Source organism: Hippichthys cyanospilos, chromosome 5, assembly GCF_059441005.1.
Source record: "Hippichthys cyanospilos isolate Australia breed blue-spotted pipefish chromosome 5, RoL_Hcya_1.0, whole genome shotgun sequence".
Lineage (NCBI taxonomy): Eukaryota > Metazoa > Chordata > Actinopteri > Syngnathiformes > Syngnathidae > Hippichthys > Hippichthys cyanospilos.
Genome location: NC_142373.1, coordinates 7896028 through 7917348, shown reverse-complemented (window position 1 = coordinate 7917348; position 21321 = coordinate 7896028). Strand labels below are relative to the sequence as shown.

General features: G+C 64.9%; 2 protein-coding genes and 1 pseudogene across 8 annotated transcripts; all 3 read right to left on the bottom strand.

Annotated features, from left to right (window-relative positions):
* Positions 1-214: 214 nt before the first annotated feature.
* Positions 215-8981, bottom strand: itgav (integrin, alpha V). Of its 3 annotated transcripts, XM_088414689.1 has the most exons (32): positions 8596-8980; positions 7570-7694; positions 6911-7002; positions 6689-6803; positions 6559-6620; positions 6432-6480; positions 5930-6052; positions 5804-5848; positions 5693-5736; positions 5572-5628; positions 4988-5040; positions 4843-4918; positions 4623-4752; positions 4460-4557; positions 4256-4349; positions 4144-4189; positions 3970-4077; positions 3841-3896; positions 3609-3763; positions 3274-3411; positions 3135-3202; positions 2925-3069; positions 2754-2846; positions 2578-2657; positions 2430-2510; positions 2236-2341; positions 1947-2105; positions 1736-1864; positions 1553-1666; positions 1381-1488; positions 1122-1241; positions 215-900 (listed from the first exon to the last, which is right to left on the bottom strand). In XM_088414689.1, the coding sequence occupies exons 1-32, from the start codon at positions 8760-8762 to the stop codon at positions 808-810; spliced, it is 3129 nt and encodes a 1042-aa protein (XP_088270815.1). In that variant the 5' UTR covers positions 8763-8980; the 3' UTR covers positions 215-807. The 3 variants fall into 3 exon arrangements, with proteins under 3 accessions (XP_088270815.1, XP_088270814.1, XP_088270816.1); XM_088414688.1 differs by having other exon boundaries at positions 4623-4918; positions 8596-8981; XM_088414690.1 differs by lacking the exons at positions 7570-7694; positions 8596-8980 and adding an exon at positions 7109-7469.
* A 663-nt stretch (positions 8982-9644) lies between these two features.
* qtman (queuosine-tRNA mannosyltransferase) lies at positions 9645-14698 on the bottom strand. Of its 4 annotated transcripts, none has more exons than XM_088414706.1 (9): positions 14629-14698; positions 13236-13429; positions 12755-12922; positions 12512-12688; positions 11886-11999; positions 10691-10800; positions 10465-10609; positions 10315-10385; positions 9645-10246 (listed from the first exon to the last, which is right to left on the bottom strand). In XM_088414706.1, the coding sequence occupies exons 1-9, from the start codon at positions 14638-14640 to the stop codon at positions 9657-9659; spliced, it is 1581 nt and encodes a 526-aa protein (XP_088270832.1). In that variant the 5' UTR covers positions 14641-14698; the 3' UTR covers positions 9645-9656. The 4 variants fall into 4 exon arrangements, 3 of the variants coding, with proteins under 3 accessions (XP_088270832.1, XP_088270834.1, XP_088270831.1); XM_088414708.1 differs by lacking the exon at positions 14629-14698 and having other exon boundaries at positions 9645-9931; positions 10155-10246; positions 13236-14147; XM_088414705.1 differs by lacking the exon at positions 14629-14698 and having other exon boundaries at positions 13236-14147.
* Positions 14699-14820: 122 nt separating this feature from the next.
* LOC148423280 (zinc finger E-box-binding homeobox 2-like) lies at positions 14821-20502 on the bottom strand (annotated as a pseudogene). The gene is made up of 7 exons (XR_015865591.1): positions 20301-20502; positions 18799-18870; positions 18365-18513; positions 17906-18005; positions 16284-17678; positions 15740-15914; positions 14821-15506 (listed from the first exon to the last, which is right to left on the bottom strand). The product of XR_015865591.1 is annotated as a zinc finger E-box-binding homeobox 2-like (transcript).
* Between the last annotated feature and the right edge of the window lie 819 nt (positions 20503-21321).

The following is a 21321-nucleotide window of genomic DNA, read 5'->3' as shown; positions in this document are numbered from 1 at the left end:
CAATTCAAAAAAAGGGTGGTGTGTGGTGGGGGGGGGGGGGGGGGGGGGGGGGTTGCACACGCCCACATCGGTTCCACCGCCACGGGCTCCTCCTGCTGGCCGCAACGAAAAACGCTCCGACTCGAGCGTCCGCGTTTCGCATTCGCGCCCTCTGCTGGCCAATAAGCGTCATTGATCAGGCCCGGAAGTCGGCGGCGAGGGACCGCACCCGGGACGCGTTGAGGCACGACTTTATTTCCAAAGTGAAGCGACAAGCAAAAACCACTCCGCATCCGTCCGGCAATGAAAAGGCCAAACAAACCGCAACCGGAACGCCCGATGCGAACGTCAACCCGCGCGGGCGCCGGCTCGATGTCCGCTAGCTCGCTAATACATTTTTGGAAAAATAAATATTAAACCACGTGATTTTTCGGTATTAGCAAGATGTTACATGTGCCGGCATAAGCCAAAACGCGCATCCGTGAGCAATCAAGCAAATAGTACAAAAAAAAATCATCTGATGGGGATGACAGCGAATCGTCCACATCCACAACAATCGTTCGGCAAATTCAAAACAAAAGCCTAAAAAGGCGTACCATTTGGGCCTATAGCTCAACTCTAAATTGTTACGACGAGAAAAAACCCCCCCACCAGTAAAAGTGATGTTAGCAAAGAGCATCAGCTAGCCTCTTAATGACTCGCTTAGAGGAGAAATGTGGCGGAAGGTTGTCATTGGCGTCCGCCGGTTTGGCGCGGACGCCAACAAAGTGCAAAGAGTCTGTGACGGCGTGCCCCGCGCGACGCTACGCTACGCTAGGCCGGGCTAGGCTAGGTGTCCGTGTTTCCGTTCTCCTCGGGCTGCAGCTGCTCCTTCTCCAGGCAGTCCTCCTGCGGGGGGCGCACTCTCTTGAAGAAGCCCAGCTGGATGCAAGCACACACACACACACACACAAAAGCGGCATTGAACAAGTGGACAACATCTGCGGAAAGGTTTCAAGCGGTCTTTAGGGGAAGGCGCGGCCGGCATCTATCCGACGGAGGGCGGGGGCAACGGCGCGCGGCCGTCCCTTCCGAAAAGAGGGCGCTCCAAATACTCGGCGGGCAACTCGTACGTCCGCCCGCCGACTTGGCGAGGTTCTGACCTTGTACATGACGAAGATGAGCAGCGCCAGCAGCAGCAAGCCGGCCAGCACGGCCAGCGCCACCACCCAGCCCGGCACCGGCTGGGGGGCGTCCGCCACCCAAAGCACCGACACGGCCACCTGCCGGCAGAGGCCCGTGAGCGAAGAGGCCCGCGAGCGAAGAGGCCCGCGAGCGAAGAGGCCCGCGAGCGAAGAGGCCCGCGAGCGAAGAGGCCCGCGAGCGAAGGGCGCGCGGCGGCGCCGAGCGCGTCCCACGCACGGCGGTGCTGTTGGACGGCAGCGCGGCCGGGATCTTCTTGTAGGGCATCCGGATCACGTTGAAGGAGGCTCCCGACACCAGCGCGTACGAACGATTCCGGTTCTCCGCCTGGGCGCCGGAAACGCCGGGTCACGGCCGGGCCGCCGACTCGCGTCGCGGCGCGCGTGCGTACTCGCATGAAGCTGTCGACGTCCAGTCGGGAATAGACGAAGACGATGGCGTTCTTCTTCCTCTCCAAACGGCCCACCTGGCAGCGGAGCTTCAAGCACGCCGCCGAGCCGCAGTCCTGCCGACGCGCGCGGGAGGCGTCCGTCAGGGAGGCGTCCGTCGGGGAGGCGCGCCGCCCGCTCCTCACCAGCCTGACGAGGTCGTCGTCCGGGCGGAGCAGGTCCCGCTTGCGGCGGCGCTGGCGCCCTTCCGTCTGTCCGTCTCCGCCGCTGGCGTTTCTCAGCGCCGCCGCCGCGCCCGCCGGGGAGCTCTGGAACTGACGGGCCGCAAAGACGCCGATGGGCGTTTTTGGTCCGCCTACGGACATGACGAGCGGCGCCCGCCCGCCCGGCTCTCACCGTGACGTTGCGCGCATTGAGCCGGACGTCGGCCGAGCAGTTGACCGGCCCCTCCGTGTCCAAGTGCGTGACGTAGAGGAGCGTGGCGTTGTTGTAGCCGTACGGCCAGTCCACCTCCAGCGCCGCTTGGCTCAGCGTGCTGGGGCCGCTGTTCAGCAGCTGCCGGGCACAAGGTCAGGCGCCGTCAAACCCCGGGCGGCGAACGGAGAGGGGGCTCGAGGACAAAAGGACCGGGCCCCGGCGGTTGCGGCGCAAGAAGAAAGACGACGACGTTAGCCGCGTAACGTGCCTCGTAGACGTGCACGATTTGCGGGCCGATGTCGTCGGCCGCGAGCGGGGGGACTTTGGCCCGCCAGTCGGCGACGGGAAGCAAGAGCTGGCCGGGAGACGAGGTGCTGCAAACGCGCCGCGCAGGTGGCGTGAGCGCCCGCGGCGTGAGCGCCCGCGCCACGCCTTCTAAAGTCCGGCGGAAACGCCGACTACCCTCGGATGGAAACTTGCGCCACCACGATCAGCTTGGTGATGCTGGACACTCTGGCGCTGGTGTTGTTGAACTGGTTGGAGCTGCGAAGACACGGAGGGCCGTCGCTTTTTGCGCCGCTTGGGGGGGGGGGGGCGGGGCCCGACTCACCTGACCACCTGCAGGTCGAAGCGCACGTCGGCGTCGTCCTCCGACAGCTGGTGGACGCCGAAGCGGAGCTCGGCCAGCACCTGCCGAAAAAGCCGCCGAGGTCACCGCCGCCCACCCACCGCTCGGCCCGACCCGATCCGGAAGCCGGCGCGTCTCGGGGGAGGCGGGGCGCCGACCTTGGTCCCGCCCTTCATAGGGTTGCCCAGGTCGCAGACCACCATCTTGGTCCGGTTCTCCTTCTTGTAGGCGCACGAGAGCCGGCTCAGCGCCTAGGCGGGTCGACGGCGCGAAGCAAAGGTTTTTCCCCGCTCGAAAACCGCGGGAGGAGAGCCGCGGCCGCCTCTGACCTGGCCGCGCACCACGCCGGTGAAGTCGGCCTGCTGCGGCGGGAAGACGTGCAGCTCGGCCTCGTAGGCGCCCTCGCCGAGGTTCTCCGCCGCGATCTCCAGCGTCACCGCGTTGTCGTCGCCGATGGCCATCTCCGAGCGGTCGCTGGCGGGGGGCGAGCGGGATTTACAGACCGCGCGGCGCTTCGCCCGGGTCGCCGGCGTAGTCACCTCCGGACCGCCAGCCGCAGGTCGGGTTTGCAGACGTTGTCCTCGCCGCAGTCCAGCAGGATGTGAGCCTGGACGCGGCGGGGGGAGCGGGACGGTCAGACGGGCTCGGCCCGAGGCGGGGTCGGCCCGGCCCGCCCACCTGTCGGGTGACGTTCGGCGGCGCGGCCGCGTCCAGGACGGGCAGCAGGCCGCTGGGGTCTCCGGCGCGTCCGTAGTCCAAGGCGTACTCCAGGACCACCGAGATGGGCGTGATCTTGTCGCGGAAGTCGTGGTCGTCCTGCCGCCACAAAGGCGCTCACGACCGGCGCGGGGACGCCGCTTTCCCGTCGCGCGCGCGCGCTCATTCGAATGGATTGGCGTCGAAAAAAAGACGGCGGAGGCGCGAAACGGGATCCCGATCAGGAAACAAGACCGGGAAACAAGGACGGGGCAAAAAAAGCAAGACGGCGGACGTCCCCTCCGCGCCGGTCCTACCCGGAGGAAGACGTCTTGCTCCTCGCAGGCGGGCCCCCCGCCGTTGCTCAGCGTGATGTTCTTGGCGTAGGCGGCGCTTCGCCCGTGCAGGAAGAGCACGCGCTTGGCGGCTTCCTTCTGCTTGAGGCGGTCCAGAAGCACCTCCACGCCGAAGGCTGCCGGACAAAATGCAAAGGAGAGCGTCACGCGCGCGGGCGGGCGCGAGGGCGCGGCGGGAGGGAGCGCTACTCACTGAGGGAGGAGGGAGCCCCTGGCCCGCTGGCCTTCAGGCAGTACTTGACCTTGAAGCTGCGGCGCAAGCGAGCGGCTGCGTCAGGAGCGGAAGACGGCGGGCGGGTTAGGGCCAGGCCGGCCGGCTCACCAGGACACTGGCGCGCCCGACGTGGGCAGCGTGCAACTCTTCTCATCCGGGTTGATGATCTGAGGGCTGACATCCAGCGTGGCGTTGACGCTGATCACGGGACGCGCTCTGCAAGCGGACGCAGCGGCGTGAGGGGCGCGCTCATTGCGAGCGCGCGCGCGTGCGGCCGCTTACCTATACAAAACGGCCCTGTCTGCTCCAAACACTCCCACCAGTAAATCTGGAAGACACACACATGCTGCCAACCGCCCGGCGCAGACGCGGAAGGAGCGCGCGCGCGGCGTACCCGGGTAGCCGTTGCGGTCGATGTCGGCGTTTCCCGTCATGGAGTAGCCGAAGCTGGCGGGCATGTAGCTGGACGCCCATTTGCCCTGCAGAACCTGCCCGCAAAACATCGGGCTCGCCGATCAAGAAAGCGGACCGGAAACCCCATTTGCGCGGCAGGCGCGTCTTTGAGCGGAAGCGCGGCCATCGGCTGGCGTCGGGCTACCTGCGAGGGGGTCTGCGACGGGCCCCGAGGACCGCCGTTGTGGATGTACACCAGGCCCAGGCGCTCCGGGCCCCCGTAGGGCGCCGAGACGGCCACGTCTGAAGACAGGCACGAGGCGTCGCCACGAGCTCCCCCGCGCGCGTCGGGCGGCCGGCGCGCCTACCGTTGTAGCCGTCCATGTCCAGGTCCCCGAGCGCGGCCACCGACGAGCCGTATCGGGCGTACACTTCGGAGCCCGTGAGCGTCCGCGGAGGCCGGAACGAGAACCCTCCCCGGCCCAGAAAGACGGACACCTGGCCGTTCGGCGGGAGGTGTCGGCAAACAAACGGCGCGGAAAGCCGCGGGACCGTACGGGCGCAGAGCAAAAAGCGACGCGCGCCCACCTGGCCGACCTCGCGCAGCTTCCCGTCCGAGCCTCGGTCCATGAAGAGAGGCGCGCCCACCAGCAGGTCCGGCAAACTGCGCACGTCGGGCAACATCGGCGCGGGCGAGAGCGCGCGCGGGCGGGCGGGCGGGCGGGCGACTCACCCGTCCTGGTTGACGTCGCTGGCGGCGACAGAGTGTCCGAAGTAGGCGGCCATCTTGGAGGGACGGAAAAAGAGGAGGTGACGGCGGGGACGGCCGCGCGTGGGCAAAGCCGATCTCCCGTCGGCCTTTGACCCCACGCGCGCCGCCCCCTTTTGGGAAACCGGCCTACATTCGGATTCGAAGAGCACGCCTCGGTTTTCGGTCGCGCGGTCTTGGCTTCTCAAGTCTATTTGGGAAACGCGGCCGGCTTAAACGCGAAACCAGCGTTGAGAAGGCGAGCGCTTTTCTTCCTCACGTCGCTCGAAAGCGCTCGTTTGGTTTTCGGAAATTTGGACGGCGCTCTTCCAGCCGCTCCGTCGATTCAAAAGCTCTCACGGGAGAAGCGAAGCGCCCGGCGCCGCCGGCAGGAAGGGGGCATGAGTGACGTTTCCTCAGCGAGACATCGAAGGAAGCGCCCGGCGGCGCCGGCAGGAAGGGGGCATGAGTGACGTTTCCTCAGCGAGACATCGCAGGAAGCGGACGGCGCGGCGGGCGGGAAAAGGAAGCGAGGCCGAGCTGGGCCGCCAGATAAAGGCGGCTCTCACCTGACTTCCCGTGAAGTTGACCATGGACTCCATGTTGCGGCCGTTGAAGACGTTGACCTGAAAGACGCGGCGGGGCGCGTCAACGGGCGCAAAAGGACAAAGACGAGCGGGCGGGACTTACGTAACCCAGCGCCTTGTCCCCCCGCGGCACGCCCGTCACGTAATCTGCAACGACACGGACGCGGCTCATGCTTCCGAGACGCTTTTTCCTGCGGGCGGAAAGGCCGGCTACCTTCTTTCCCGTCGTCGTTGAAGTCCCCGACCGTCACCGAATAACCTGGCGGGAAAAGGAGAAGCGGCGTGAGCGAGCGGGGGGGGGGGGGGCAGCCTTTTACCTTTGCCGTTTTTGCCCACTTACCCAGGTAACTGTCGTCGTACTGGGCGCCGGCCGACTTCGTGGACAGCGTGTTTCCGTACGGGCTGATGTAACTCTTGTCGAACCGGGCGAAGATTTCCGACACGTCGTCTGAAATCAGTTGGCCTGGCGAATAAATACAGCGACAATCAACATCCTTCGGCGCGGCGCCCGCCTGTGACAGGCGCGTTCCCCCCGCCTGTCGCGACTCGGCGCGGATCCTCTTTGTCGGGCGGGCCGGCCGACAAGCGCCGACTCGACTCGGGCACGCCCCGCAGACGTTCCCGCGCGCCAAAGCCCGTTGGCATCTCGACCGGAGGCGGGCGCACGGGCTTCGGAAGCCATTCTTGACTAAACCCAAGAGCTCGGTCATGTTTTGTTGGGGCTTAGCGTCCCACAAACGCTATTCCCGGGGCTCCCTTCCCGAGCCCTTTGAGCCGAGGCCGCGCCCGGACCAAAGGGCGAAAGGCGGCGGCGGGTCCGAGTTCGCTGCGCGCGCGCCGACCTTGCCAATAGAAGCTTCCCGGTCCTCCCACCACCACTCGCTTGTCCATCTGCAACACGAGGCGGTCAGCCGGCGGGCGGGAACGCCCGGCGAGCGGCCGGCCGAGCGGCGACCGAGCGGCGCCTACCTTTAGGAAGTCGGCGCTGAAGCCCGCTTGGCAGAAGCCCTGTCCCTCCGGGGAGTTGGCGCCTGCGCGGTGACAAACGCAAGCGGGTGAGCGGCCGGCGGCGGGCGGCGGCGGGCGGACGGGAACGCACTGGATCGACAGGGGGAGTATTCCACCACCGTGTCGTCTTTCATCAGGAAACACGTTCCCACCGGCTCGCGCTCCGACACGCCAAAGGTGGACCACTGGTAGAGCGGCGCGCACGCCTGCGGGACGACCGCCACAACGTCGACAACGGCCGGACCCTTCGGAAGGTCGGCCTTCCTCCGCGTCGGCGGGCCCCGTCTTAAGCCTTTGGCGGCGAGGGCCTTACCAGGATGTGCTCGCCGTCCGAGCGCACCGAGGCGCCGAACCACTGCTTGGATTTGAACTCCATGGGAGCGCCCTCCGCGTTCTTCCGGTCGGCTGCAAATACAAAGAGCGCGCCCTTCTTTGGCCGACGAGCGAGGAAAAGCACTTTTGTAGGCGTTTTGTCGCCGTTGCTATTTGCGGCCGTCCGTCAAGGACTAACTTGTTCCGGCGTGAGCCAGCCTTCCAAACGGGAAGTCCGAGCTGTCGGAGGCCCGAGAACGGCGCATGTGTCGAGCCGCTCGCTTCCTGTTCTACGAGCGCCGATAATCCCCCGGAATTGTGTCGAATCACGCGGGCGTCATTTGCGACAAAGAGTCATTCCTCTTCCGAGACACGCGCGCACACGATCCTTTGCTCTCTTCTCCCCGGTTTGCGGCAGAGTCACGCGGCCTCGACGTCTCCCGTCGGCCGGCCCAAACGTGAGCGCTTCGATCTTTTGGATTGGCCGTTTGGTGCCGAACGCAAGAAAGAAGCGGCGCGGTGGAGTGCGCCGGCCAACAAGAAACGGGAGCCGCCTCCCCAAATGTCGGGGTTAGGGTTCCGAGCCGACCTCAGCCTTCCCGACGTTGCCCCGTACCCGCGGCGGCCTCGCGCAGACGGGAGAAGCCGGCGACGGCGTACCTGACGAGTCGAAGGGGAGCTGGCGGCAGGAGGCGGCGCCCGCCCAGGGGCAGCTGTAGACGGCGCCTCGCTCCAGCACGTCGCCCGACGCGTTGGCCCGCGGCGCTCCGATCAGGACGTCCGACCTGAGCGCGGGTCGGCCGTTAGACGGACGGCCGAGTCGGGACCGCGGCAAGCGCCGAACGCGTGGTTCTGCGGGCGGCGAAACGCAAGCGTGCCGACGGCGCCCGGGCCCCCGTCCAAAGCGTGCGCTCGCGCCGGCGGGCCCGGCGTTCCCCTGCAAATTGGCCCGCCTCTTTCGGAGGGAGCCCTCCCGCCCCATTCGCAAGCCGGAGCCGCATTTGGCGCCGGCAAACCCTAACCCAGGGGTGTCAAAGTCCGTTATGACGCTCGAGTCGTTCTTGGCGCGCCGTACCATCTTTCGACGTGTACCTCGACTTGAAATCAGAGGGCGGTTTCAAGGAAACGCCATTCAAAAGGGAGAAAACAAATATTGTTTCCCAAAACGTCTTTTGAGTAATAGACGTTTTGGGCGTGTGGTATTTGAGTGAGAAACGTTTTGCAGGCCACGTGAAATCTGGCGGTTGCGATCTGGCCCCCGGGCCTTGAGTTTGGCACTGTCGGCCCAAAATGCTGTCCCGTCACCTGACTGGCTCCGATCCGGCGGCACAACAGCCTTTTTCCGGCGCCCCATTCGTTTAGCGAGCTCTTTTTCCGGCGCCCCGTTTGCTCAGCGAGCTCTTTTTCCGGCGCCCCCTTTGCTCGGCGAGCTCTTTTTCCGGCGCCCCCTTTGCTCGGCGAGCTCTTTTTCCGGCGCCCCCTTTGCTCGGCGAGCTCTTTTTCCGGCGCCCCCTTTGCTCGGCGAGCTCTTTTTCTCGGGGCGGCCTTTGCTTGCGACGGGGAGCGCGGATTCGAGTTCGGAATCCAAGCCGCGAGCGAAGGGGGCGAAGCGGCCTCCCGCGTCGCGGAAGCCCGGGCAAGGCTCGGGGGCGGGGACCGGCGCATGCGCGCGGCTCGGCTTCTTACCGTTGACCGTCCGGGGCTTTGAAGAAGTCCACCGAGAATCCGAAGTAGCTGCCCGGGGGGCCGTCGTAGACGGAAGGCCGCTCGGCGTCCAGGTTGAAGGAGCCCGCGGGCCCCGCGAGCGCGACCAGCGCCGCCGCGGCGACCAAGACGCCCGTGGCGGCCGCCATGGACGGGCGGAGGCCGGTCAAAAAGCTTGGAGCTTCGGCCGCTCAAAAAGCTTGGAGCTTCGGCCGGTTCAAAAGCTTGGAGCTTCGACCGGTCAAAAAGCTTGGAGCTTCGGCCGCTCAAAAAGCTTGGAGCTTCGGCCGGTCAGGCGTAGCGTCCGTCCGACCGTGAGGATGGCGGCGCAACAGTCTGAGCGGTCCGGCCCGGGGCGACGGCAAGTGACGCCACGCATCCGGCTCCTCCCTGTCAAAATAAAATCCTTTCCGCAAAGACGCAATTTGCCCCCTTTATCGTTGCTTTATCGCTGAACGTTGAACATTTGATGTTACGTTTTGCAGCGGGCAGCCCAGAGCTGCCCATTTCGGCGCCGGGGCTGTTTATCGCCATACTATTTTGCGTCATGTGAAAAGTACGTCAGATACGGCGTTACTGGACGGTCAATTTGCTTTTCGACATGCAAGCGGCGCCGCGCCGCGCCGCCAGCAGAGGCCGCCGTCGTGCCGTTACGTTCGGACGGAACGCCGAGAAAGACGCGTTGGTCAAACGAAAACAACGGGGCCGACCCGAAAGGTTCGCCTTCCGCCGGGTTCACGCGATGAACTTCGACCCGCGCCTTCATGACGTCGGCGCGGGGCGCGCGCGCGTCTTGTCGTGCTGCCGGGATTATTTGCGATGAGGTCGTAATTCCGCTTTAATCTTCTTTGAGGCGCCAAGTGGAAATGGTTTTTGATGAGAGGCAAATCCTCCGAAAGCAAAACTTCGCCGTCGTCACCTTAATGCCGGACGACGCTGCCATTTCATTCGAATGGTCCAAAAGACCATTTGCATGATGTTTCTGGGCTCGCTTTGCTTTAGGGCGGTGAAAGAGCCTTGAAGGAAACGACTTTCTTTTTCCATCATAAAAAACATGTATTTGACAAGAATACAATACAGACAAGTTGACTTGACTGACAAAACAACGAATTGGCACTTTGGAGTTTCAAGTGTTCCGTTTCAGTATTTGCTGCCAAAACGCGCGGAATGGCCGACGGCGGGAACACTTGGAAGGAGGAGAAAACCAGCCGATATCCCCCGGGTCGGTTTGGCGTTCGCTGCGGGACGCCCCTCACGGGCTCAGCAAACTTCGATACGCCCCCTTGAGGACGTCCCACGAGAAACGGGACGTGTCCACCTGGGAAGACGCAAGGCGCAGCGTCGCTCGCTACGTACGCCCGAGCCGATCGCCGAAAGAGTTCCCCGGCCCCGCCCCAAACGCTGGTCCCCGTCGCTCCGGAACCGAACCCCCCATCCGGCGAGGGTCTCCCGAAATGTTCCGGCCACGCCCTTCGCCCCGCCCCAGAAGAAAGCGGGGCCGCGACCTCGCCCAGACCTCGGGCCTCGAGGCGAGCCCGTACCTTGAGGGCGTGTTGGCGTACGCGTCTCGGCCGGGCGCAGAAGTGGCGCAGCCTCTTGAGGAGCTGCCGGGGCGTGGCGTACAGGTACTCCGCTGAGGGGGAGAACAAAACGGAAAAGGTGGCTTTCGTGCGGGCGGACGCGCGCGTTCGCTCGTCCCACCTGGGAAGATTTCCGGGTAGACTAAAGCCTTGGGGCACAGCGGGTAACAGCCGCAGTGCACCGCCTCCAGCCTGCGCGCGCACGCGTCAGCGTCAGTCATTTTGGCAAATTGTCGCTTTTCGCCAGTGGCGCTTCGTACGCGCTTCTCACACGGCGACGCCGAAGAACTCGTGGCGCGCGGTGGACACCACCACGTCGGCCCGGCCCAGAATGCGCAGGTAGCTCTCTCGGGACTCGGCGAAGCCCCAGTGGAGCACGTGCGGGTCCAGCAGGGGCCGGGAGCGCGCAAACACCTCTGAAAGCGGGCCAAAAACAAAAGGCCAAACATCAGCCGGCGCCCACGTCGGCGCCTCGCTTGTCGTCCGCGAGGGTGTACCTGGCGCCTCGGAGAACGTTTCTCCGAGGACGGACAGCCGGAAGTCCAGTCCTTCTTCCTTCAGCTTCAACACGGTGCCGAAGAACAACTCGGGATCCTTGTCGTGTTCCCTGCGCACGCGTCGGCGTTTTGTACAAGACCCGGATGAGACGGGGGGGGCCGAACAAGCGCCAAAATGGCGGCGTTTATGCGAGGACGGCGGTATCCAGGCCACAAGCGGATTAGCGGCAAAGATGAGAAGAAGATGAAGTCTGGCGGCGGCTAATCCTAATTTGAGCGCAATAAAAGCGGCGGCGGCGGCGGCGCAGCTGTAATCCAGCTGTGTTTTGCTCAGTTGAGAGCCGATTAGGGCGCCCCCGCCTGCGTCGCTGACATGAGAGCGTGGCAAAAACGCAGCAGACAAAACGCGCCCTAAGCTCATTGAGGCAAATGCATCGCTCACCTTTGCGCTCCGGCCCGACATGGAACGGAGCGCGATACGTGCCCTCAAAATCCCCGCGCATTAACACGTAAAAGCTGGAAGCCCCCCCGCCCCGCCCCGCCCCGCCCCGCCGCACGCAGCGCTTTTCTTCTGCGCTTGCGCCCGGCCCTTTCTTCTCGGGGAAGAATAGGGACCACTGAAGATGTCAAACAAGTGGAAGAGGACGCCTATGTATTTTTTCATCGCCTCGCCGAGCATCCTCGCCGCGGTTTCCGTCACCAACGTGCAAAAGACGCGGGGCGGCCGAGCGCAGTTTGGAACCGCGGCGACTCGGTTTGTGCGCCGGGCACAACCGAGGACACGCCCGCGACGTTCTTTCGTGCGACCCGTCACCCGCCCGGCTTTCCCCAGAGGCCTTTCGCGCCCGTTTCTCCGGCCTGTCGACGGAAGAGGCCGGACGCCGTGTCGCAAAACGTCGGGAAGAGGCGGGACGAGCCTCTCGGGGAAGCCCGCTCGCCGGAGCCCGCCCTAGCTGCTGCTAAACCACCAAACCGGGGGAGTCCCGGAGGTCCGCTTTTTAACGTACGACCGACCCGGACGGTTATCCGGCTTCCCTGCGGATCGTCCGACCCACCGTCGCGGCCGGGAGACCGAAAAACATCCGGGGGACCCGCCCGGTCCGAACGACGCCATCGAACGGGGATCCCACGACGCGGCCGACCAAGCCCGACGCGACTCCGGCCCCCGCGCCGACGGACGGGCGTGCGGTCTCACCAGCGGTGCGGCCAAACGATGTGCAGCGGCTTCCCGGGAGGGTCTGGACGGAGCTCGGCGCCGCCCGCGTCGCCGCCGTCCGAGTCCGTCGCCGCTCCGCCTTGGGGACGCCGCCTAAAAGCAACAAGCGCAAGTGTACCGAGTCAGGACACGATTCGTCGTTTCATCACACCGAGAATAAAGAAGCGACTATGGATTTTTGTTGGACGCGGCCTTCTTGCCGATCGGGGCGCTGGCAAAGGCAAGCAGGGTTAGGGTTAGGGTAGGGGTAGAACCCTTGTTGTTAACCCTTGTCCCGCACGCGCAATGCCGAGAATTCGGGGGAGCGCGCCCACGCGGATGCCAAAATGGAGGATGAGGATGCTCGCCGCCGGTTTGGTACGAGGCCTCCGCGCGCGGGCGCGCGTGCGCAACACCTTGTCCCGAGCGGTCCGCGCGCGCCACGGATGAGGATGACGCCCGCGCACGCGCGCATGATGAGGTACGGGATTAAGGAGGATGAAGGTGCTCAGCAGATGTTTTTGCGATTAAACTTGATCTTCTTTGATTAAAGCGCAAACGAGCAAAGAGGACGGACGCGGCTTTGGATAAGACCTCGCGGCACATGTCCCGGCATCGGCGCCCACCTGCGCGCCGCCGCCAAGTCCAGCGGGAAATGAAGAACGCGACACTTGGGCCGGATGGCGCGAGCCAGGTCCCGGGGGGGGCGAGCGTCCGGGATCTTGTTCAGGAAGGGCGCCACGGACGACAAGAAGGACTCCATGTTGAAGGCCGAGTTGAAGACCACCTCGTCGGCCACCAGGCTGCCCGCAAAAGCGCCCGCGTCAGCGCCCGCCCGCCCGGCGGAGACCCGCGCGGCCGGCGCTCACCACGACAGGATCTGGTTGTAGCCGTACTGGAAGTCCCGCTCGCGCTCCTCGCGCACGGGGTACACCAGCTGGTTCTCGTGGAAGTACAGCACCTTCTTCAGACGGGCCAGGTCCGGCCGAAGGGCCGCCAGCTCGCACAGGTTCAGGACCGAACTGCAGAACAGAACCCTGCCGAGGCCGGCGGGGGACGGGGGGTCGCTCGGCGTCTCGCCGTCCGCGACGCGACGGGGCTGACCTCGCTTAACCGCGACTCGTCCAAACGCAAGCTCGAAAGTCGGAGGAGGTTTTTCGAGCCGAAACAAACTTTGGAAAACAAACTGACCGTCCGCTCTCCGCCGGATGTTTTGGATCGAAGCGTCGATTGAAACGTGTCCGCTTCCAGCAATTTGAACCCGATTTCCAAAGAAGGGACGCGCGCGAAACGGGAAGCGTTGGGACGAGGCCGGGGCCAAGGAGTTCTCCGAGAGACGGGGCCACCCACCTGTACGCCGGGTCGGGCGCCACCACTTGGCTGAAGTAGAGCGCCGCCGTGCGCGCCCGCCAGTGCCACTTCTTGGCGGGCGCGGTGAAGGCCGCGCACGAGTCCAGGTCGGCGCTCAGCAGGTCCAGCAGCTGCTTGTGGGAGCCGCCGTAAAAGGGCTCCAGGAGCAGAACCCGGGCGGGAGGGGCGGCGGTCTGGCGAGGCAGACCGCCGGTGAGTGACAGGCGGGCTGAGTGACAGGCGCGCTCCATTAGGGGGACGCACAATGCGGAGCCATTTGCGGCGGCGGCCCTATCTGCGGACGCAAATGAATCGGCCTCGCGGGGCATTACGAGGGCGCCGTGAGGGCATTGTGGACCGTCGGGGGGCCATTACGGCTCCCATTGTGCCGCCCGATGAGAGTCCGCGCGCGTCCTTCGCCGGCCCGGAGATAACATCGACGTCACGGGCGCGCCGCTCGAGCCAAGGTCGCGTGAGGTCACCCGAGGGGCCTCGGACACTCGGGCTCCAGGCAAAACGACGGCGACAAGGCTCGCATCCGAGCTTGTCAAGTCAGCGCGGCGAAGCTCGCCGGAAAGGGCCGCCTTGTCCGTTTGTCACGGGAAAGCCCCATCAAACCGATTTCGCACTTCGCCACCGCGCAATGGGAAACGTTCGTCCAACAAGTTAGCGACCGCGAGAAAGCGGTAGCGCGTTGGCGACTCCGGGCGGTCGTCGAGGCGGTTTGCGTCGGTCGCCTTGACGTCGTTTAGCTCGGCTAGCTAGCTGTGTGGCAGACCGCTAGCCAGCTAGCAAAAGCGCCTTTCTCCTCGGCCGGCGGAGGTAGGGTAGCTAGCTAGCCGGCCGGCGGAGGTAGGGTAGCTAGCTAGCCGGCCGGCCGAGGTAGGGTAGCTAGCTAGCCGGCCGGCCGAGGTAGGGTAGCTAGCTAGCCGGCCGGCCGAGGTAGGGTAGCTAGCTAGCCGGCCGGCCGAGGTAGGGTAGCTAGCTAGCCGGCCGGCCGAGGTAGGGTAGCTAGCTAGCCGGCCGGCCGAGGTAGGGTAGCTAGCTAGCCGGCCGGCCGAGGTAGGGTAGCTAGCTAGCCGGCCGGCCGAGGTAGGGTAGCTAGCTAGCCGGCCGGCCGAGGTAGGGTAGCTAGCTAGCCGGCCGGCCGAGGTAGGGTAGCTAGCTAGCCGGCCGGCCGAGGTAGGGTAGCTAGCTAGCCGGCCGGCCGAGGTAGGGTAGCTAGCTAGCCGGCCGGCCGAGGTAGGGTAGCTAGCTAGCCTGCTAGCGAGCGGGCCGGCCGGCCGAGGAGAGAACAGCTGACGGGGCCGACCGGGAGCCCGTTTGTTCATCGAGCCATCCCCGGCGATCCGAACAAAGGCAAAGCGCCGCCCGCGCGCGCGGTCTCAAGCACCTGGGACTCCATTGACTCGACGCGGTCGCGTCCGGCGGCTCGTATGACGTCACGGCGCCGTCTCCTATCGCGACGCCGATGAGGGCGGCGCATTGATCTTTTGGGTCTGTTTTGTTTTTTGTTTGTTTTTTACTGCTCCGTATCAATACACGATCCAAGCCAACTCGTCTCATAATAACCACAGCTACACACTGCGAGTCAGAGGTGCGTTTAATTTCATCGTTGACAGCTTCAAAAAACACATCGTCTGTTGCACGTGATTAACAAGCCGTTGTCAACGCTTGAAAGTCCATCATTTTATTCAAAAAAGATTAAAAAAGAAAAAGGTGACAGGGACGTACTAACTACGAGGCAAGGGGGGAGGGCTCCCGTATCGCGCTCAAGTCCACACCTGTTTGTTCAAAACGCATACATTCGATCAAGTCTTGGGAGCTGTACTTTTCTTCACTTTACTTTGGGAGGGCTCCAGCGCCCAAAATTGGACCCGTTGGCGAAATATTCATCCATCTACGTCGTCGTCGTCGTCCAATCGATCGGGCGTCCGAATCGGGCGGCGCACTCGGCGAACCCCCGCGGAAGCCGACGCCGGGGCCCGAGCCCCTCCTCCGGTCGGGACGCGGGCGGAGGAGCGCGGTCCGAGAGAGGGAGCGGGACGGGGCGGCGCGGGTCCGGCGGCGTCCCCGGGTCCCGGGCCTCCCTCCCGCAGTACGAGTAGCGGTGGTTCATGTGCTGCGAGTACGAGCCCGAGTGCGAGAAGCGCTTGCCGCACTTGTCGCAGCGGTAGGGTTTCTCCCCCGAGTGCAGGCGCGAGTGCTCGATCAGGTGGTGCTTGTGCTTGAAGGCCTTCTGGCAGACCGGGCACCGGTGGGGACGCTTGCCTGCGTGGGGACGCGCGCGGGTACCCGTAAGGCCACGGCAGAAGCAAAAGCGCCTTTGGGCAAGCCATGCGCTAGAGAACCGCCGGCGCCGTCGTCTTCTTCACTTTTGTCCCGGCTCCGACCGTGGCCCAAGTCCGTATGTACGTACTTAGGCATACACGTACGCACGCACGCACGCACGCACTCGGTAATCGCGCTTGTGAACGCCGCTGTTTGAAAAGTGTGAAATATACCTGTGTGCTCATATTTGTGTCTGAGGAGGGAACTGGTCTTCTGGAATGTTTTCTTGCACAAGTCGCAGGCGTATGTCCCATTGACAGCGCCGCTCGCCGTCGTCCCCTTGGACTCGCTTTCTGTCAGCTGCCCCGCACCCGACAGGTAGTCGGAAGGCGCGTCAAACAGCCCCCTCTAGAGCGCGCGCACAACACACACACCCACGCACACACGCACGCACACACACGCACATGGTGATAATCCCACACCTGTTGATTAGGAGACACCTTCTGGAACCCCCTGCCCCCATGTCCCCCAGCCACCCGCTATGATCCTGAGTCTGGACAGAGCTTAGGTCTGCAGACCAAGTAAAAGAAAGAAATAAAAAAAACAACCCCCCCCCCCCCCCCCCCCCCCCCCCACACACACACACACCTCCCCACCCTGCAACTAACCCATTTAGAGATCCCGACTATCATCTCGTGCGAAACGGCAAGATACAAAGACGGAAGAAACACCCACACGCTCACGCTCTCCTACCGTACACCAAGCTGGCAAAGTTACCGTGAAGCTTGTTTTCCATAGTTTTGTTCCGGCGTGCGCTAAGCCGTCCGAGGCGGCCGCCCCGCCAGCGTAGGCGTACGCCAATCGGGGCGCAAAGCTCATGGGGTCCAGCGCCGAGCAGTGGGCGGGAGACGCCAAGTCGGGCGGAGGGAAAACTGCCGCCCGGAAGCGCGGACAAGTAGAGCGGACTCGCAGTTAAAGGGTCGATCCCAACACGGGACTTTGCTCCTCCCCGTGGCAGTTCCCGCCGCCCTCGGAGCCCAGGAGCTCTCTGTTGAGGCCGAGCAGATGTAGGGCTCCCGCGGCCCGGCCCGGATTGCCGCCGGGCTCCGGTTCGGTCGCGCCGAACTTGTTCTTCCCGGCAAATACGCCCGCCGGGTGTTTGGGCACAGAAAGATCCAGCGGCGCGTCAGCGCAGATGTCCAGGCCGTCCGGCGCGAAGGAGCTACTCTGCGAGTGTTTCGAGAACGACAAGTTCAACGGGGACCGACGATCGGGGTCCAAAGAGACGGGCGTTCCGGCCCCTTGACTTTTTGTGGACAACCGACCCGGGGGGGCGTCGCGGTTCGACGGCGGCGGCGAGCGTCCGACGGCCGGGCGCGGTTCCGATCCGCCGCCGTCGGGATTTAGCCGAGCGAACCAGTCCCGAACAAACTCTCGCGGGAGGCCCACGGCCAGCGAGATCTTGACCAGTTCCTCCGAGGTCGGGTTCCGCGGTCACGGCCCAGTTACTCCGCGTGACCGACGCCCGAGCCGCGAAAGGGCCGGCGCGGAGCTCCTCGGCCGACGGGAGCCGGTCTGAGGTCTCCGGACCGAACGCGGGCGGGTTCGCCCGTCTCGTTTTGCGCTCTCTGTTGCGGTCCGCCTCGAATGTTGCCCGGCCCACCCGTTCCGGGGCGTCGTCGGCGAGGCTCCGAACGGGGCCGCCGCAGAGGTTCCGCTGCTCCGTCCGGTCCCCGAGCTCGTTCGCGTGAGCCGCGGGTCGGGAAAACCCCTCCGGGCTCCCGTCCGCCTTCGGTCGGCGCATCCCGCGGCCCTCGCCGGGGCTCTCGGGGGTCTCCGCCAGAAGGAAGTCCACGAACCCGTCGGCGTAGAGCCCGGGTCCCTTCGGTCCCCCGGGGCTCCCGACCCGATGCGAAGAGGCCGTCCTCCGCCCGTGTCCCGGGCCGAGGTCGGCGGCCTCGTATCCGATGCCGTTTTCCGGCTCGAGACGGAGGCGGGCCGGGCCCGCCTCGCCGGGCGACCACGCGGAGCGGCGGACGGCGGACCCCGTCCTTTCCGGACGTCCGCGGGGACCCGCCGGCCCGGCGCACTTCTCGCCGCTGATGTGGGAACTGTACGAGCCCGAGTGGGAGAAGCGCTTGTTGCAGTTGGAGCACTCGTAGGGTTTTTCACCTGCAAAGCCGGCCGCGCAAAGAGAACGCGCGTTAGAGGTGGCCCGCCTGTGACCTCCTCTCCCTTTCCTGCCCTTCCACCTTCAACAACTTCCACTTCCGCTCCTTCCCGCCCGCACGCATCTTTTCGTGGCGAGTGCGCATTCTACCGCAGCTCCGCAAAGGTCTCCCGCTCTCGACGCGCGCACGCCCCCCCCTTTGTGACCCAGACGCGCCGGCGCCGCCTACCGCTGTGGATGCGCAGATGCTCCTTCAGATGATGTTTGTACTTGAAGGCTTTCCCGCACTCGCCGCACTTGAACTTCCGGCAGGCGCCGCCGTCCTTGGGCTGCGGCGCATGCCGGGAAGAAGAAGAAGGATACCACGGCAAAACTTCAGCGGCCCGATCAGACGCGAGCGACGCGTGTGAGTGAGTGCGTGTGAGTGAGTGAGCGAGTGTGTTTCGGGTGATTTCAAGAGTTTGCCACAATGCGACGGCGGCAAAAGCGCCACGCGGTGCTCTCGGGCCGTTGAAGTCAGAGGCCCTAGCGCTACAAGCGAGAGTCACGTCGGTCGGAGTTGCGCCGCCGATTTTGCACGCGCAACGAGGCCTTTCGGCGCGGGTGGCTTCGGCGGCATTAGCGAGAGCGGCAGAACGATAGCCCGGACGCTCGCGGCGCGGGCGGCGGCGCAGGGGCGAGCGCGCACCTGAACTCCGATCGGCTTGCGCGCAGTCCCGCCGCTTTCCGGGGCCGCGCCCGGGCCGTCGGGGTCCGCCGGCGCCGCCCCCTCGTCGAAGTCCCCCGGGCAGATGAGGGACGCGCCGCCGCGCCAAAGGTACCGGCGTACCCACGGGCCTGAAAGGTCAAAAGCCAGCGGGTTTCACGCCGGCGCTGCGCCGCGCCGCGCCGCGGCAGTCGGGCGAGCCGGAGCGTCCGGACCGGGGCCCGATCCGCTCGGCCAAATAGACGCGAGGAGGCCCCGTCCCTTTGTCGGCTCGCCATATCGTACCGACGGGACGGCCGCTCGCGGGCGCGGGGCGTTCCGCCGAGGCGGCAGCGGTGCCCGGGGCGCATTTTTGCCGCGCGGGTGTTGCGAAACGTGTAACGGCGGCGGCCCGGGGCGTCGCGAAGGGGACTCACCCAACGTCCGCCGGCCGTCGCCCCCGCTTTCTTCTCGCCTCCCTTGCGACGTCGCGGGGTCATCGTCCGACACTGTGGGGGGAGGGGCTCCTTTACGATCAAAAACCACATCGCTGCGGCTCTGCGGCCGCGCTGCTGTAGTGTTTTTTTTTTGTGTGTTTTTTTTTTGATGAGGACGGCTGGGCGTCACGTACGCGCACGTGCCCGCGCGCACAGGCGCCCGCGCACGTGCGATACGCAGGCGCGCACAGGTTCCGGGAAGGTTTGCAGAAGCGAAAGCGCTCGACGCAGGAAGGGGAAACATGTTCAAGTCATCAACTTCCCGTCGGGCTCCGCCCGCGGCACGGAGCCCCCGAGCGGCTCCCTCGGAAGGGCGCGTTCGCCGTTGCTAAGGATTGGCCGCTTTTCCAATCCTTCGGGGAACGTTCAAGTACGACTACTACTAAGTACGATACTTTTAAAGTCGACGACCCAGAGCTCAAGTGCGACGACGACTTTTTGTGCACAATGGGGGGGGGGGGGGGGGCATCTTCGGTTTGCATTTTCAGTTTCGGTTACAGTAGCTCTCCGCTTCGTTCTGGCAAACTCAAGCCAAAGCGCCAGCCTTCCGACGGCGTTCGCGGACCGACGCGCGCAGGACAAATGAAGAACGCTCAACTAGAGGTCGTTGAGGCGCGGCAGTCTCACTCGCCCCGCCCGGATTTGCGGACGGCGGCGGGAGCTGACGCGGAAATGCCGAGGAAGCAACAAGAAGGGGCCCCGCGGGCCGACGGGAGACCTTGCCGTCGCCGCGATCGATCGACCCGCTTCTGCCCGCCCGTGGCACCGTTGGCGCGCTAATGCGGCTACGTGCGCCCGCTTGCCCAAATTTCACCAAAAGAGAAAGGAGGGCGAGGGTGCGGGTCAACACGCGCGCCCGGTCTCATGGACCGGCCGGCTGGAGGCGGGGTTGATTTTTCACGAGTGTTAATAATGGGGGGGGGGGGGGGGGGGGGGGGGGGGTTGTTATAGCTACGGGCAACGGGAAATGCGGACCCTCCTGCTGGCCGATCGGGGAAAGGAATATTCAGCAAAGCAAAGGTGCATTCAATTTGTGGAAAAACGGAAATTTTCATGTCCGGAAGTGAAAGATCGCGACGGCCGAGCGGATCGTCCTCCCTCCCCGTGGCCCCTGCGCCAAAAAGCCTTTGCCGCTCCCGATCGCGCCTCATCTCGGCAAGCAACTCGAAAGGCGAGCGTTTCGGCCTCCGTCTTGCCCTCTGGCGCGCGCAACGCGCAAGTGCGATTCAGGCGGCCCAATCAGGGTGAGCATCGGCCGGCAACCAGATCAGGGCGTCGTAGCCGGCCGAGATAGCAAAACGGCGGATGGCTCCCCGGCAGGCCGGCCGGCCGGCCGGCCGGCAGGCAGGCGGGCAGGCGGGCAGGCAGGCGTTCGTTGAGGCGCCTTGGCAACTTTTGGCAACTTTCGGCGGCGGCGCGCGAGTTCCGCGTGCGCGCCTTACCGCTTTTCCTGCGCGGGTTGGCTTGTTTTCTCCTCTGGAAGCGCGCGCGCCCCGGCTCCGGCTCCGGCTCCGGCTCCATGGCTCCGCGGGGGCGAGCGCGCTCAGTCGGCTCGCTCCGGTGCGCGGCGCCCGCCCAGCACAGCCCAGCCCCCCTCGGCGTCCGCCCAGCCGCCCGTCGGCGTCCGCAATGGGGCCGCTCGGAACCCGACGGTCCCCCGTCCTCCTCTCGCCCCGCCCCCGCCCCCGCCGGAGGAGACGAGTGACGTCACGGCGTCTTTCTTTGGGCCTTCGCGGGGCCGCCGATGGCCGCCCTTGCGCAATGGGGTAGAGGGGCTGCGATGAAAGACGCCCCCTCCCGTTTAGGTCCGAAGGCGAACTGGAACGGGGAGGCCACAAAAAGCATTTTCCTTTTTTTTTTTTTTTTGTTCTGTAGCCGTCAAGGCGAGGAAAGGCGTGATGGGCTCAGATAAGGTCGTCGCGGGCTCAGATAGCGGCCGGGCCAGGAAGCGCGCCTCCGTCCGCAAGCCGACAGCAAATAAATAACCATGTCAAGGCGCTGTCAAAGCACAAGCGCGCCCCCCCCCCCTCCTCTCTTGTGCGTTTTCACTTTTGCTTTTTGCTGCCGTCTTGTTCCCGATCGCTTTCCGTCGCGTCTGCTATCGTTAACGAGATTCGTTTGCACCTGCTCCGTTTTCCACCCGCGTCGTCCAATCGGCCCCGACCAATCGGACGCCGTCTTCCTGTCCGGCCGCGGGACTTTTCCCGAGTGTATCTGATGAAGGCCCGGTGTGTTGCGCGTGGCCTCATCGTCTTGCTCTCCGTGTGCCACGTCGCGGTTTTTGGATACTTTCACGTTTGTCTTTTACTTTCCAAGCCCTTGTTTTTTTTTTTTTTTCCGCTCCACGTCACATTTATTGACGCACCTTGCTCCCCCTGCGTTTTGGCTTCACCTTCCCACCCCGCGCGATCATTGTCAGCCTATTTTGCTCGCCCGATTTTCCATGTTCCTGAGGAGTCAGCG

Excerpts from the sequence above, each read along its gene's own strand:
- qtman (XM_088414705.1), bottom strand. The coding sequence starts at position 13,564 with ATGCCCCGCGAGGCCGATTCATTTGCGTCCGCAGATAGGGCCGCCGCC. Across the intron at positions 10,801-11,885 it reads ATCGTTTGGCCGCACCGCTG|GGAACACGACAAGGATCCCG; the intron begins GTGAGACCGCAC and ends ACGCGTGCGCAG. Across the intron at positions 10,610-10,690 it reads AACGTTCTCCGAGGCGCCAG|AGGTGTTTGCGCGCTCCCGG; the intron begins GTACACCCTCGC and ends GCCCGCTTTCAG.
- itgav (XM_088414688.1), bottom strand. The coding sequence starts at position 8,762 with ATGGCGGCCGCCACGGGCGTCTTGGTCGCCGCGGCGGCGCTGGTCGCG. Across the intron at positions 2,847-2,924 it reads CCGGCGTGGTGCGCGGCCAG|GCGCTGAGCCGGCTCTCGTG; the intron begins GTCAGAGGCGGC and ends CGACCCGCCTAG. Across the intron at positions 1,489-1,552 it reads ACGTCGACAGCTTCATGCGA|GCGGAGAACCGGAATCGTTC; the intron begins GTACGCACGCGC and ends TCCGGCGCCCAG.